General features: G+C 32.3%; 1 protein-coding gene across 1 annotated transcript in view; it reads right to left on the bottom strand.

The window, feature by feature from the left end:
• Positions 1 to 16,968, bottom strand: part of LOC100924119 (aldehyde oxidase 4-like) — an 84,920-nt gene that overhangs the window by 13,793 nt on the left and 54,159 nt on the right. Inside the window, 10 exon segments of the mRNA XM_012544914.2 lie at positions 508 to 735; positions 965 to 1,156; positions 1,327 to 1,413; positions 2,566 to 2,653; positions 5,327 to 5,460; positions 7,436 to 7,557; positions 10,446 to 10,542; positions 11,566 to 11,688; positions 13,332 to 13,446; positions 15,354 to 15,523. Coding sequence (XP_012400368.1) covers positions 508 to 735; positions 965 to 1,156; positions 1,327 to 1,413; positions 2,566 to 2,653; positions 5,327 to 5,460; positions 7,436 to 7,557; positions 10,446 to 10,542; positions 11,566 to 11,688; positions 13,332 to 13,446; positions 15,354 to 15,523 — 1,356 coding nt within the window.

A 16,968-nucleotide genomic window follows, 5' to 3' on the forward strand; every position in this document is an offset into this window, starting at 1 on the left:
ATTTAGTAGTTAAATAATGCTTGCTCATATTTTAGGGCATATTCCATAGGCCTATAACTTTTTAAAACACAGTAGTACTTTATAAATCCCCAAAGAAGTGAAACTTAGCACCACATCCTCCTCCTGTCACTCAGAAATTAAGAAGATTGGAAAGGAAGGAGCCAAGATGGTGGTCACTTTCTCTTCCCCTTTGTCTTCCCTGTCTTCATTGGTTTTTTTCTTCTTTCCTTCCTCCCTTCTTTCCCTCTTTCCTTCTTTTCTTCCTTCATTTTTCATTCTTTTTTCCTGACTGCCTTCTTTCCTGACATCACACTTCCTCATCTTTCTTACTTGCTATCTCCCTGCTGTCCCACTTTCCTATTTTCCCAAATTTCTGTCTTCTTTGCTTTCTCTCTTTTTAAATCATCTGTTCTCTTTTTCCTTTCTATTTGAAGGGTCTATTGCTATATTTATCTTCAACAATTTGGAGAAGGCTTTAATATGATGATAGGTCCTTTCATGACCCACCTGACTTTGATATGCAGTAGGCACTCCAACTGTAAATTTCATGGGAATAACAGAAATTCCTTTCTTCTTCCAGTAATTTTTCCTGTTAAACTCTTCTATGGCTATTTTCCTGCTCTGGAATGAAGATTTCTCTAGGCATTCTTTCCAACATTTTAACAATGGCTTTGGATTAAATGGTTCCTTGTAAGCTGTTTTATTAACTGTTTTGTACATGTTCATTTCTCTGACCTGAAAGAAAAGGAAGACAATTAAATAATGAAGACAGAAGCTGACTATTATATTTATGTCATCTTTAATGTACGTTGAATAATATTATGAGGAAAGAGACAATTGCAAAGAAAACATGTGAAAACCGATTTTGTTTTCATGTCTATATGTACAACCAGAAGTTTTACCTTATTTGATCATAAAGTCTTTATTGATACTCTTATCAATCATTGATAGTTTACTTGATTACCTTCTCTGTTGGTAAGCCACATTTGAATGCCACAGCTGTTATGTAATTCTCAACTGCCAAAATTCCTTGGGGGAAACCAAATCCCCTAAAGGCCGTGTTGGATGGCAAATTTGTTTTGCAAGCCCTACCTCTGCACCGAAAATTGGGAATATCATAAGCAGTTTCAGATTTCAGTACAATGAACTCTATCACCTAGATTGAAAAGAGACAATATACATATATTAGAAATTCAAATATTATAAATTTGAACTGAACTCTGGACTGAAATGATTTTTTTATAATATATGAATGTAGAAAAGCATAATATAGAACTAAACTCAAACATGCTAAAGTCATGTTTTATCTTTTTATTAGAAACTTACCAACTCAGACTCATCTGGAGTACACCCAGCATTGACATAATATTGAAGATCAACAGCTTTGATCAGGCCATTTTTCATGAATCCTATCTGTAATATGTTAATAAGGATGTTAGTAAATTGTAAATATTTGAATTTAATAGCTTTACCTTAAAATACTAAAAAATAATTGATTATAGTTGTCAAATTACATAGCATAGCTGTCATAAATTGCAGTAAATGGCTCATAAATAATGAATTATACAACTTTAGTCAAGAACTGAAGATATGTTACTTCTTTGTTTTGAGAGAGCTCAGAGAAAAGCTCCTGTCCTGTGAAAGTGTGAGGATCTTCCTGCTGACCTGAGTTGATGAACGGAAACTGTTTTGAGAATGACTCTGTGATCTTTCATAAGCTACTTCTATCATTTTGGGGTTTATGTCCTCTCTGCTTTCAGTTACTCTCTCTCCTTTCTTTCTCCCCTTCCCCACTCTGTGTGTGTGTGTTTTTCTCTCTTCCTCCTTTCCCTCTCTGTTTTTCTCTCACAGATATTTTGTGACAGAGAGTTTTAGATACAGAACATACACACATATATTATATATACATATCATCCGGCTATAAATATATCTATATCTGTATGTTTATATCTACATAGTTAGAGGCAACCACATCTATAGATCTCTATATCTAGTCAGGCATATGAGAGAGAGAAACAGAGAGAGAGACAGACAGACAGAGAGACAGAGAAAGAGAGACAGAGAGACAGAGAGCTCCTTATATCATGTGACTTTTTAACTATAATATAGTATCAATGTTAAACTTGTGAATCTAGGTTGAGATGTTACAATATTATACATATATAATGAACAAATAAGGATATGTCTTTAAAGAAATAAATACAAATTAGGAGATTTTATTTAAACCAATAACTAAATTAAATATTTTTAATTTTCATCAATCAATAATATTAAATATTATACATCCTATTGAATATAATTGTAACTCTTTCCATTTCTGATTTGTTAGACAAATATGGTTCCATTAATACTTAGTAACTGAAAATTTTGTCTAAATAGCAAGATAGTAATTTTTTGTAGAAGTAGTAATAGTAGAAATAGTAATAGTGTAGAAGTAGAAATAGTAATAGTTGTAGACATAGTCATAGTAATAGTCATTTTAGTAGTAGTAATCATTATAGTAGTAGTAGTAATACAAAATATTTGAGACTCTAAACCATAATTTGGAGAATTTATTATTCCTACTTTATATTTTGCAAGCAAAGGGTGGCGGCCAGCAGTTATTAGCATGTCATTTCCTCGTTCTAGAAGAAAACGAATTGGGTGGCCAGTCCTGAAGAAAACAAATTAACACTGTTAATTACTATGGATATGTTGCTTCCTAGAAGTACACATTAGAGCTATGAATTATAATTGTATATAATATGTATATATATACATAATAGTATTTGTCTAAACATCTCTTCTCACAAGTGAATGAAGATCAAAGAGCAGGAGAAAAGATTAGTAAATTAATTTTAGGACTCAGAAAGTCAGGTTTAAGATTTTTTCTTAAGATCCTACAATTGCTCCTTCTTTGAAAAAAGAAGCTTCCTACAAATATGATTATTAAATTCCCAATTTAGCATGGGAATATGTTGCATAACCCAACAATTTATGTCCAAAATTATTCAGAATCAAAACAGTTTTAAAATAAAATAGATCCAGTAATATTTAACTTTTAAAAATTCTATTTATTCTCTTAACTTCTTTGTTATTTGTTTATGGCTAAATTTATTTAGTTTTGATAAAAGCACAGTTGAGCCTCTCTACTGGTATAGTTTTACTGTCGATTTCCTCCTATAACTCATTTAAATTTTCCTTTAAGAATTTGGGAGCTATGCTATTTGTTGTACGTGTGTGTATGTGTGTGTGTGTATGTGTAAATATATTATGATATTACTTAATTGCCTATGGTACTCTTTAGCAAAATGTAGTTTTCCAACACATCTCTTTAATGAGGTCTATTTTTCATTTTGCTTTGTAATCATGCTCCCACACTCTGCCTTTTTTTTACTTCAGCTGAAGCATAGTACATTCTATTCTAGCCCCTTATTTAAATTCTCTGTATATACTTTTTCAAGTGTATTTCTTGTAAATTAACATATTTTTGGACTCTGGTTTCTAATCCATTCTGCTAATCCATTTACATTTTATGGGTATGCTCATTCCATTCACATTCACAATTATGATTACAATGTATTTATCTCCATCTTAGTTTTATGCTGTTTATCTTTCTCTTTCTCCCTCTCTTATCCTGTTCCTCCTAAGTCTGGCTTGTTTCTGACCATTGCTTCATTTAGTCTGCTCTTTCTTATCCTTCTTCCTTTCTTTTATCCTCTTTCCCACCTATTTCCCTGCTGGATAAGATAGATTTCTATATTCAACTGAGTGTGTATGCTATTCCGTCCTTGATCCAATTCCAATTCCAATGAGATGTTGCTTGCCATTCCTCCTCCCCATTTCCCATTCCACTGCAAAACTTCTGAGTTCCTCTTTCATGAGATATTTTCCCATTTCTTCCTCTCTTATAATTCTTATTACTTTTTTATGTAAAGAGTAATGACCCCCTTGTTTAAGAAGATGTTTAAGAACACATGTGGGTCTTCATGACTCACAGTTTAAGAAGGTGGATTCTAGATCATGGAGATTGCTTAAATTGGTTTATCTTCCATATATAATTTCTGTTTTAGAAAGATTTGAGAAGTGGTAGGGATCAGAGAAAATTTGTAGTTCTCCATCTTTTTGTTCACATGACTCAGAAGTATGTCATAGAAACTATTTTTACTGAACACTGAAGATTCCATTTCTCTTCCCACTTTTTTATCTGTATGTGTGAATATGTATTTCTTCTCTGAGCATTAATTAGCTCTATATATTTTTCTCTAATTGTGGTTTACATAAATTGCTATTGGGGGTGAGGAGGACGAAGACCGAGGACAAGTAATCCAAAGCAGTTATATATATATATATATATATATATATATATATATATATATTCTTAATAAATTGGCTCTTATTTCAAGGAAGAAAATATATGAGTGTGAATTGTCGGGAACAATCTATCTATAAAAGTGTAGTCCAATCCCTACTTCACAGATCCAAAACAACTTCAAGTTTATTATTCTCTAATTCCATATATGTATTAAAAAAACATATATCTGACATGGAAGCAATTTTATTAATATCACACTATATACTTTCATGCTTTTTCTTCTATGTTCTGCTGTTGTATAATGTCTTACAGAAAATGCCAGACACATTCATTTAGAAAAAACATGTGTGATTGTTAGAAACTTTGTAATGTCCTCTTTTCCCTTTCAAAAAAAGACACTACAGATCTAGGAGGATTCATGAACAAACATTGCAATGTCCTCTGAATTATATGTGTTGTTGATAAACTTCACGATATAATTTTAATTCACATTCTGAATTATTCTTACAAATTAAAATACAATTTTGGTTAGAAACCACAAATTCAATATTCTGAAGACAATGAATGACATGAAATATGCTTAATAAAAATGTCTAAGGTGAAAAATTGGAACAAGAGGTTTGGCAATTGTTAATGCTGTAAAGTTACCCATGCATATAACCTGTAAATAAAAGGCTATTAAATAAAAAAATAAATTTAAAAAAATAAAAATGTCTAGATGGAATTATTAAGCAAGACAAAAAGATCATATTTAGTATTATAATTTTTCATATTGATGATAGTATTCATATAACAAGTATTTATTATGTAATTTTATATAATTTGATCCTTACAATTACACTTGAAGGTAAATATAATTATGATTCTATTTTACAGATGAGGAAACTGAAGTGTTTCACTCAGAGTTACATAATTATTACGTGTCTAAGGCAGGATTTGAACTCAGACTTTCCTGACTCTAAATCTAGTACTCTCTCCAATGAGTCTTTAATATAAATAATTATTAATCTTTTTAATTACAAAAAAACTTACTTGTGAGCAGCCACTGCAGCAATAGCTCCCAGCAGAGAAGGCTTGGTCATTTTCCCTCCAAAGGCTCCACCAGTTCGTTTCATGTGGCACATAATCCTGTTCCTTGGGACACCCAAAGCTGCAGCTACAAAGTTCTACAAGAGGCAATGTCTGGTTTTTATGATGAATAAATTTAAGTTTTATAGATAAGACGAAAATTAGAATAATAAAACTTATTAGGTCAGTGAGTTAAGTACTTATTGATTAAGAGCTTGTTATATACCAAGCACTGTGTTAACTTTTAGATTTACAAAGAAAGAAAAAACATGGTCACTGTCCCACCAAAAATAAACATTCTAATGGGAATGACACACACACACACACACAAAAAAAAACTAACTGTGATCAAAATACTTTCAGAGTAAATGAAAAGTGACAACAGAGGAGTGCAGGAAAGCTAAGAAGTAGAAGTAAGGAGCGAAGTAAGTGTGTAAGTATAAGTGGTCAGGGAGAAGGTATACTCAGGAGATGTAGAGTCTGTCTTATTCAAGGAATAGCCTGTGCCACTGGATTGCAGAAAAACTAAGGAGGAAGACCAATTAGAAAGTGATTGTACAAGACCAAGCATGACATAAAGAAAGTTTGAACCAGGGCTGAGGCTGAGTGCCGGGAAGATGACATATACTAAAAATATGAAGGTAGAAAGTACAAAAGTTGACAATGTATTATATATGAATTTGATATATGAGGTGAGTATGAGTAAAGAGTTAAGAATGACAAGATTGTGAACCTGGGTGACTGAGAATGCTAGTACCCTAAAGAATATTAGGGAAATTAGGAAGAGGCAAGTGCTGGGGGGAGGAGGGGTGAGAGGGAAAATTAATTCTGTTTTAAACATATTGAGCTTGAGATATCTATGGTATATATAATTTTAGATGACCAAAATGCTGGTGATATGGAATTAAGGCTCAGAAAAGATGGTTAGCCTAGACATAAAGAAGTGAAATAAACCAATTAATTTTTTAAAGCTAATAAGCAGGGGCAGCTAGGTGGTGCAATGGATAGAGCAATATCCCTGCAGTCAAGAGGACCTGAGTTCAAATATGGTCTCAGACACTTAACACTTCCTAGCTATGTGACCCTGGGCAAGTCACTTAACCCCAATTGCCTCAGCAAAAAAAAGAAACAAACAAAAAAGCGAATAAGCAGACAATAAAAATGAATTAGAAATTATAACTGCTATAGAAAGTTAAATCTACATGCAATTAGCTCTAGAATCAAGGTTGAAACTTTTCATTTCAGGAAAACTAATCAATACATCAAAAATGACTGGCATTATTTGTAGTGTTCATCACCCAGACTTCCCAATCTCTACTAATAATGGGGAAGATATCTTTTCATATTAATTCCTTGGTATTAAGGTTGGTATTTATTCTTTTCATTTACATTGTTATGGCTACTGTATACTGTTTTCCTAAGTATTCATTTAATACAGCTCTAAAATTTAATACATAATGAAAATACAGGTAGAATGTCTTTTAACATATAATTTCATCACTAGTTTCAATTATTTTTGCTACATCTGTTTCTACATAGAATGATATGAGACTGCATTTTTGAGAGTAAATGAATGTGATTTTTTTCTGTTATTGGAGAAATATTATTACATTTCATAAAACAGAATGATACAAGTTATTTTACTAAATAGAGTGGCTCCACAATTCTATCATATTATTAATGTTACACATTCATAATTGGCTAAGATAGGAAACATACATAGCAATAAATATTTGAAAAACAACTTTCAAAGAATAATGTAAATTTTGCAGTTTCTTTTTTTTTAATTTAGCTATATAATCATGTTCTTGGAGAGATAGAGAACTTAGGATTTGGGAATGTAAAAAACCTTCTAATTGTTTAAGGAGCCATCTGTTCTATTTTTGTTTGTTTTTAAAATTCTGGATTTCATGAACAGTGTGCTAGAAAGGAAGGTGATTATTTGATATTCGAAGACTATAGAACCATTATGCTCCATCTATAATACTGTGATGGCATCTATCAATAACAAACTTATGGCATGATCCAAAAGAGGAAAGAAGACAAAGCTTTCTGAAAATGTCCCCATTTTACCTGAACTTGGGTTGGGTGCTGTGTTCCTGTATATATCATCATTTCTTTATCTTCTGTTGGGAAAACCAGTATAGTTTGTGTTTCCATATAAAAATGTTCTTGCCCTTCAACATGGACTTCACCTGTTGTAATTATAAGGAAAGGAAAAGTAAAGTTTTACATAATCATTTATTATATTCACTTGATACAGAAAAAAACATATATTAGCTTAGAAATGTTACTTTCCTTCTTTTGATTTAAAATTATATATTCTAGTCCTGACTACATCTTTAGCTATCTTTTTGACAAGGGACAAAAGATATAGCCTCTCTGTACCTCATTTTCCTTATCTATAAAATGAAGACCTGAGTCTAGATGATTTCTCAATTCCTTCTTAGGTAAAATTATTCTCAGAATCAGGATCCATTTCTTTTCAGTCTAACTTATTCTATTATTTGAAAATGTTGCTTGGTAAACTTGTTTTCTTTTTCAAAATAACCTCATAGAATAAAGACAGAGACAACATTAAAATGTAGTTTAACACACACGGTTTTTTAATATTATGTTTGAGTTCTTCCTAGCTTGCCCATATTCCTATTTTCCTTTAAAAGGGACCAAAATTAGGCTGAGCTACATATTAATCATCCTAACTACTCAGCAATGCAAGATAAGTTTTAAGTCTTTTTTTTCAATTAGCATAAATTTATTTTCCTCTTCCTATATCCCTTAGTTAAAAAAAAATAAAAAAGAAAACCTTTGGAAGAAATACATATAGTCAAATAGAACAAATTTCTATATTGACCACATATAAAATTTATTTTTCAATCTGCAGTCAAAGTCCCTCCCTTCTCTTTCAGAAGATAAGTATCCTGCTTCATTAGGGTAGTTTGTTAAGTTTTAAAATATCTGAGTCAGTAAGCATAGCTTTGTGATGGAGTGAGCTAAAGTTATTTCTTGTGTACTTTTGGTCATTAAGCAATGCTATCCAATGGATCTTTAGATTATCCTTTTTCTGTCTCAGGGTTTAGCTTATCACTTTTATGGATGGAAGGGAAACTGAATCTTAGCTTTAGAATATATTATGCTGTTTTAGTTTTATTACTGACTTTAAAGCCTTTTTATGGTCAACCCAAATGAGAAAAGAAACTGATATTTAGTACACATTGCTGATACCTCTATTGGTTAGGAATAATATACAAAGATGAATGAATATTTTATCTAAAAAAGTAGGAATGAGGATTTAAGAATCCTCAAACCATAAACATTTTTCTTCTAAGATATTGTTCCTAGGGAAAAGACTGAAGTAGTAAAATGCTTTATTTGCATTTTTCATAAATACCCACATGTATACATATACATATATATGTAAATGAACCAACATCCTGCCATTATAATTTTCACATTGCTCTGAAAAATGGCCTTGAGAAATTGATTGTTAGGATTTGTCTGAATTGTCCCCAAGATATATCCAATACTGACAGGGCCTCAAGATATAGAGACCTTAGGTTGGGATTGATAGATAGAGATAGAAATAGATTTAGGTATACATACAAATATATACATGTATGTGTGAATGTGTATACAAATGCATATGTGTGTGTGTATATATACATATATATTCATGCACACACATATATATGCATATAGATTAGATTTATATTCTACATACTCTAAATTTATGTTTGTCTAAAAACAACTTCCAGATATTTTTTAGGGATTAGATGTTTAGATCAGGTAATATGAAGTAACTAAACTTTCATTTACTTGATTTTTAGGATGGATTTGAACTGCATTCATTGAAAAAAGAATGATACTTTTGAAAGGGGAAAGGTTGATTGTCTCTTTCAAGGAGAAAGATATCAAGGAGATATCTTCCTAAACTAGCAAAACAAAAATGACTATCAAAGTTTCTTTCCCTAGGATCATGAAAATATATTTTTAGATAATAAAAAAATGATTTAAAAAAAGATAAATGTCAATTTATATTTGGAGTCCTAACTAGATTCTCTTCTATTCTTCTCTACACATCCACTATGGAGAGGATATCAAAGAGAGTATGAACCAATTTCATGAATTTCCAGACAGAATTTATCAAACCACTGAAGCAGGGCACTTTGGATAGCATTTGATTGTTATGATGAGAGGCAGTATGATGAAGCAGAAGGAACACTCAATAACATCAAGAGCTCTTGGTTCAAATTTTCATTCCATTATGGATCATTAGCTTTGTAACCATGTATAAGTGATTTTATCTTTCTGAATCTCAGTTTCTTCAACTCTGGAATGGATATAATAATACTTTTCTTATATGTCATGATAAAATCACTTTCTAAATATTGAAATATTAATAAATTGAATTAAATATTTAGTTCCTTACATTGGGTTAGTTTATTGAGTCACTTTGCTATAGTGGATAGTCTTAGACTGGGAGTTAGGAAGAGATGGGATCAGAATCTTTCTTTGATATATATATATATATATATATATATATATATATATATATATATATATATATATATTAGATTTGTAGCCTTCCATATGCTTAAGACAATAACCTCCATATGCTTAGGGTAATAATTTAACCTCCATATGCTTAAGGTAATAATTTGCAAAGCAACTTCATTAGCAGAGTTTCCTTACTCTTAAGCTTCTCACAAACATTTAATCACAATTCCAGACCAAAAAAATGGTTATATAGAACATTGATGGTACTTGTCTTCTGATACTCCTTCTACTGAAAGATTATTCCTTCATCTTCTTTCCTTCCTCCATATTCTGCACTCTAGATGTAATTCCCACTTTCCCGATCATGAATATCTGACAAAAATTTGTCCTGAGCCTTTTTTCTGCTTTTTCTGCTTTTCTCTGGATTTATAGAACCCAGGTTCTATAATTTCAACTATAATTTCTATACATAGTTACTTACAGATCTATATATCCAGATCCAATCTCTATCCTAATTTTCAGTTAACATTACTAGCTCTCTGAAGGACACCTGCAAATTACCCATCCCACATAAGGAAAAACTTACCTTCAATTATTTCATCTACATATTTGAATGCTTTCTCTACATTTCCCCTTTCTATTTTCTTCTCTTTATATAAAAAGGAATTATGCTTTATGGCTTCCTGTGGAGAAAAAAAATAAGCAGACACATTAAGATTTTTTTCAGAGGAGTTTTAATGTCATTGTTAGCTGTCCTCACCTCAAATCCTCACAGACCTATTTCAGTGACAGTAAACAGAGGTATAATTTTGATTTGTTCATAAACATCATTTACTTCATTTATTCATTCCATGAATTTATTGAATATATACTCTGGGAAGAAGATTACAGAAGAAATGAGTATTTATTCTCGTCATAAAATATCACAACTACCCAAATAACTCAAAGTTACCTTGTGGTGTCCCACTGTACAATCTATTTGTCAATCTATTCCCAAAAGAAGTAGAGGGAATTCAGAAAAACAAGGATTCATATATGTTCCTTGTTAGAGAATCTAATTTTGCAGCTCCTTATCACAACTATTTCCATTGGTATACATACTAAACAGTATAATGTTCCTCCAGCACTACCTTGGAATCTGTGAAGGCTCTTCTGGGTTTTGCCTACAAAGAACCAACAATATCAAGTATAATGGAAATAATTGACTCTGTCAAACACCATCTTCCCAAGAGCCAGATAGTAACTTCACATTGAACACAATGAACCTCATGAGGAAAAAAACAAAAAAAAAACTTTCCTCTATTTGAGCTTCTACCACTAAAGCTATAGCCTGAACTAAGGGCCCAAGGGCAATCCATTACAGTCAATTCTATACCTTCTATTTCTTTATATAAAATAGGAATCAGCAATTAGTCTACCATAATTTACCCAGCTCTGTTTGCAAAGGGAAAGGCCACCATTACCAGTAGGGTGGAGCTGAGCATAAAGAAACACTAAGGTGAGGTTGCCAACAAAGCATGAAGTAGGTAGAAATAAATAAAAGGATAAGAAGTAGATAGATAAAGAAGTGCACCCACTGGATAAAGCAGCCATGAGCTGCTAGTAGAGGAATCATCCTGAATAAGACCAGTTTGTGATGTGATGTGCTAATTTCTGAGAAAACCTCGAACATTTTTACCAGCAAGAATAGGAAATAGGGTGATTACCTCTATGGTTATGATTCTTGGCTCCATATCTTCATAACTAATCTTCACTTTGTCAGCTGCTTGCTTTGCATGGGCATATGTATCTGCAGCCACAGTACAGACAATCTGACCCACACAAATCACCTATAATACAACCAAATGTTATCTTTTATTTCATGAGAGTAGTCACCATAAATTTTATACTCTGTTGATAAGAGTTTATTTTATTTCCCAAAAAACACAGGGCAAGTAGATAATATGGTGTTCCTCAGCTTTCTCATTTGTAAACTGAAAACATTAATAGCACCTACCTCCCATGATTGTAATAAGGATCAAATAAGATACTAATTATAATAGCCCAGCACATGTTTTTCTTCAGTCATTTCATTCCCTATCAGCCCTTCATGACTTTATAAAGGTTTTTCTTGGCAGAGACTGAAGTGGTTTGCCATTCCCTTCTCCATATCATTTTTACAAATAAGGAACTGAGGCAATCAATGTTGAGTGACATGTCCACACAATCAATAAGTATCTCTGGTTAGATTTGACCTAAGGAAAGTGAATATCCCTGATACCAGGTCCAGCATTTCTATTCATTTCAGAAGTGTTTTGCACATAGGACTATTTAAATGTTAGCTGCTATTATCATTATTATCAGTAGTATACTTAGCATAGTGCCCAACATATAGTGTTATATAAATGTTAACTATTATTATTCCTTATTCCTGGAAATAAAATTACAATTTATAAATTCAGAGCTGGCAGAGATCTCAGCTATTATCTGGTAAAGTATCCTCATGCATTCTTCTTGTGAGAAAATTGACATATGGAATGATGAAGAGACTTGCTTACAATCCATGAGTAATAAGGACCAGAGGCATGCTTAGAACCCAAATTCTCTTTTTCCAAATTCATTGTTTTTTCCACTGCTGGGTCACAGACAGTGGGGAAACTCTGGTATAAGACCCTTCAGCCCAGAGGGAACCTGCTAACAATGTTTGGTTTAGCTCCCCATCTCCCCTAAGGGCTCTCAGCCTTCCTGAGAAGTCAGGGGGCAGTGACAACCTGTGCTGTGATTAAAGCAGAGTGATACCAGGTGGAAGTGATACCAGGTGGAAAACTATGTACAATATAGCAAGTTGTTTATGTGGTCCCACATGCTCAGTATATATTGGGCACATGCCCAGTGTTTTTGTTATATAAGGGTATGAGGGTATAAAAAGGGGAAAGTCGTTGAAATAAACAGATTCCATTTTTCCTCATCAGGAGTCCCACCTTATCACTTCTCCACTAGGATGAGACATTTTAATCATCCCAATTTGGGGGCTCTAGAAAGCAGGACACAACACCCTTCCCCACAACTCATCCAGGAAAAGAATTTAGTTTCCCTCCATTATTTTGTTGGATTTCCAAAACTGAGTCAAATAGCAAAAAATATTATTACATCCATTTTACAGCTAAGAAAACAGAGAATCTTGGAGAAATAAGATAAATTTCCCAGTTACACAGCTAGAAACAAAATAAATATAACACTTAATGTACTATATTAAACTGGGAATATAAATAGAAAAAGTAAGAAATTCACTGATGGTGCTATGACTAGGATTCAGACATAAGTTTTCTGCCTATGAGTATCTGTATATGATGTATTTAATCTATATGATTGCGTCAAAGAAACAAATGACTATTCTGGATAATTAAGGTAGCATATTTAGACAATTAAATCATACATAAAAATAATCAATTGAATATTAAGTTCCTCATTGGTCCTGAAAAAGATAGCACACCTCATTTTCTGCATAAAATATTTCTCCTTCATGGTTATTTTCTCCTGGGACATCATTAGCAGTTATCACATCAACGACTCCTGGTAATTCTAGGGCTTCTGAAAAATCAATTGACCTTGGAAGGAAAATGTTAGAATTAACAATATAGATTGTGATGCCATGATCTTGATCTTAATATTGAATTATAGATGTGTGCTAATGATTATTTCTCATTGTGAAACCAGAAATCTTGAAAACCATAAAGAAGAACCCAAGTCATAGAGGTCAGTCTGACAATCCTATTGACACAGTTACCTCCATTACCATAGCAGGTGATGATGATGTGAACTCTTCTGGGAAGTGAATTTGGGTGTGTTGGAAGAGAGGTAGGAACTGCTTTTAGTTTGTACTTCTGAAGAAGTCAGCAAGTAGAACAAACAGAGTGCTGAGATTACAACACAATATGTGTCATACTAAACCTTTACAACCTGAAGGACTATTTCATAATGAGTTCCTGGCAGCTATTGGCATTGCTCCTTATGCTGACTTTCACTTTGGGACATCTCAGCTTTTCACTTTGTCCAATTCTCAAATCTTGACCTATTTGTACTTCATTCTAATCCTTAGCCATTCAAAAAGTTCTCAAATGCTCTCTTTCCTCTAATCCTCAAGTGAGGATAAAGAGAAGAGCAAGAAAAAATTTCCAAGATTGCAGAGTTTGGAATCTCTAGGAAATTGTAACAAGTGACTACTATATTGGTACCAAAAACCCAAAGTTCAAAATGAAAACTTCTGAATCCAGAAAAGTAAAAGTTTTCCTTATCAAATGGTTCTAGGACAAAGGAGGCAATTCTAAGTTCCTTCCTTGCATATTAGAAAGCCAGATATAAAGTATTATTTCGAGTGTGGTTTGAAACAGGAAAGAGTATGTTTCCCTCAGGCCTGTAGGCTAACACAGTCAAAGCTAAAGGTAGAGTAGGTAGCTTATGGAAAAGTTGAGGCACCTTGATCAACCCAAATCTATGCTTTATAAACCCAGTATCTAATCTAACAACTAGCTCAGTAATATCCACAGATATTAGCAAGGAACTATCAAAAGACATTAGTAACCTAAGTCATGAGGGTACTAGGGAATAGTAATGATCAATCAACTGGCAAATATTATTAAGTGATTTTATGTGCCAGACCCTATGATAAATACTGGAAATAGTCAGAGGTAAAATATTGTCCCTGCTCTCAAAGAGGTTATAATATAATGGGGAAACAACTTGAAAATACATACAGAGCAAGCTATATAGAAGATAAATAAGAGATAATTAACATAGGGAAGGCACTGAAATTTAGAGAGGTTACAGACAGCTTACAAAAGAAGGTGGAATTTTAATTGAAGCTTTCATGAAATCATGGGAGGAGAAAGGAGAATGGGATAGCTGGGATGTACTAGTTAAAGATTAACAACTATTCTTCCTCCAAAATGGATTCACAACATACTTTTAAGTGTAATCTGCATATTAACATTCTTTCCATCATCTTAAGTTTAATCAATAAAATCAAACCCTGATTTGTATTATTTACCAATTTTTCAGGTGCAGAGGCTCACATTTAACTATCATCTTGCAAAGCCAAGAAAAACTGGCTCTAGCATACTCCTGGGTGACATGGGTCCAGAGAATTACATGATTGCTGCAAAGTTAATTGTAGTATGTGTTTATTGCAGTACAGTATTTTAAGTAATTCCAAATAAGAAAAAGAAACCACAGTGGACTTATGAAATCACATATAATGTATTGTGATATTTTCATAGCCACTATGTTATCCTTCAGCCATACTTTGCCCTATCCTCTCTCCCTCTCCCTACTGGATTGTATCATATTGAACAGATATTGAATTTCATGAGTCATATATTTCTTTTTTATTCTGCAATTACTTTTTACTTAAAGACTTGAAGATATATAAAAGGACTCTAATATAAAATTGAGAATATATTTTTTTCATTGTAAAAATATTCAATTGCTTTGTAGGATGTCTTTTTTATTTACTCACAAGATTTTTGCATGTGCTCTGGTACTGGTCACTACAGCCAGGTGGAGTTCTTTGTCAACTTGGGGGATGTCATCATTATAGACAGCTTCCCCAGTGGCATGTTTAATCCCTGACTGGTGCATGACTGGATGTCCAACTGGATCTTGGGGAGATTGGTGAGGATCTACACACTGTCAAATGTAAAAAAGTAAATTAATCTACCATTAGACATTTTTATCCATCAAAAAAAATCATAGAAATATTTCTGAGCCATTGATAAACTCTAAGAAAAGAAAAACAATATAGAGGCAATGATTTATTAAATATTCTTATCAATCCATCAGGTATTTGTTTATGAACACTTATGTGCTGAACATAGTACTAGACATTTACACTCTAATTGTATAATCTTGAACACATAAACTTGCAAATTATTTAGTATTTTTATGCAGTAATAATAATAGCTAACTTTTATATAGTGCTTTCAGATTTCCAAACAATTTCCACATACAAAGTATCCCTATAAGTCTTAAGCCATTTGAACTTTTAATATCTTTAAAGATGTTAAGTTTCCTTAAACTCTTTTGTACTGATACCTATCTAAATATTTATCATTGTCCTATTTGATCCTTGCAGTAACCCCTTGCTATTATTACACTATGCTATTATTATACTATGAGGAAACTGAGACAGAGTTAATGTGACTAGCTCAAAGTTATAGAATAAGGATCTAAAAAAAAGTTTCAGACTTTGGTCTTCTGACACCAACATTCTATTCACTATTGCATCCTTGCCCACATATACAGCAATTTATTACCATTATATATATGGTATTATATACAGTAAAATAGATAGCTTTGTGTATCAACATATTATAGCCTATATCATATCATATGTAATATATGCTATATTATTACATAGAGTGTTATATGCAAACATAAATATAGAGACCTATGTATATGCATATATACAACATATACTATATATAAATACTATATGTTCATATATACATTATCATATTAATGTGAAGCATATACATATAAAACATAGCATATATACACATATAATTTGTATATATGTAATAAATAGTATATATATTATATAGAGTATATATTAATATTGGACATATTATATACTATTTTATATATTAGTATATAATATGTATATATCCTATAATATATATTCATGTTACATACATATCTTATATAATATATATCTCTATATAGAATGTATATAGTATGTAATATATTTAGTATTGTACATTAATTAAAGGACAGGGTAGTGTAGCGGGTCACAATCAGTGGGGAAACTCTGGATGAGGTGTAAGACCCTTCAACCCAGAGGGAATCTGTCAATAATGTCTGGTTAGGCTCTCCATTTCCCCTGAGGACTCTTAGCCTTCCTGAGAAGTCAGGGAGTGGTGACAACCTGTGTTGAGATTGAAGCAGAGTGATACCAGGTGGAAGAATGATACCAGATGGCAAACTATGCACAATAGCAAATTGTTTATGTAGTCCCATGTGCACAGTGTTATTTTTGTTACATTATATAAAGGGGAAAATCCTTGAAATAAAGGGACTCCATTTTTCCACCATCCTCACCAGTCCTGCTTCATATCACTTTTCCCACTAGGAAT

The sequence above is a fragment of the Sarcophilus harrisii genome, chromosome 3, assembly GCF_902635505.1.
Source record: "Sarcophilus harrisii chromosome 3, mSarHar1.11, whole genome shotgun sequence".
Taxonomy (NCBI): domain Eukaryota; kingdom Metazoa; phylum Chordata; class Mammalia; order Dasyuromorphia; family Dasyuridae; genus Sarcophilus; species Sarcophilus harrisii.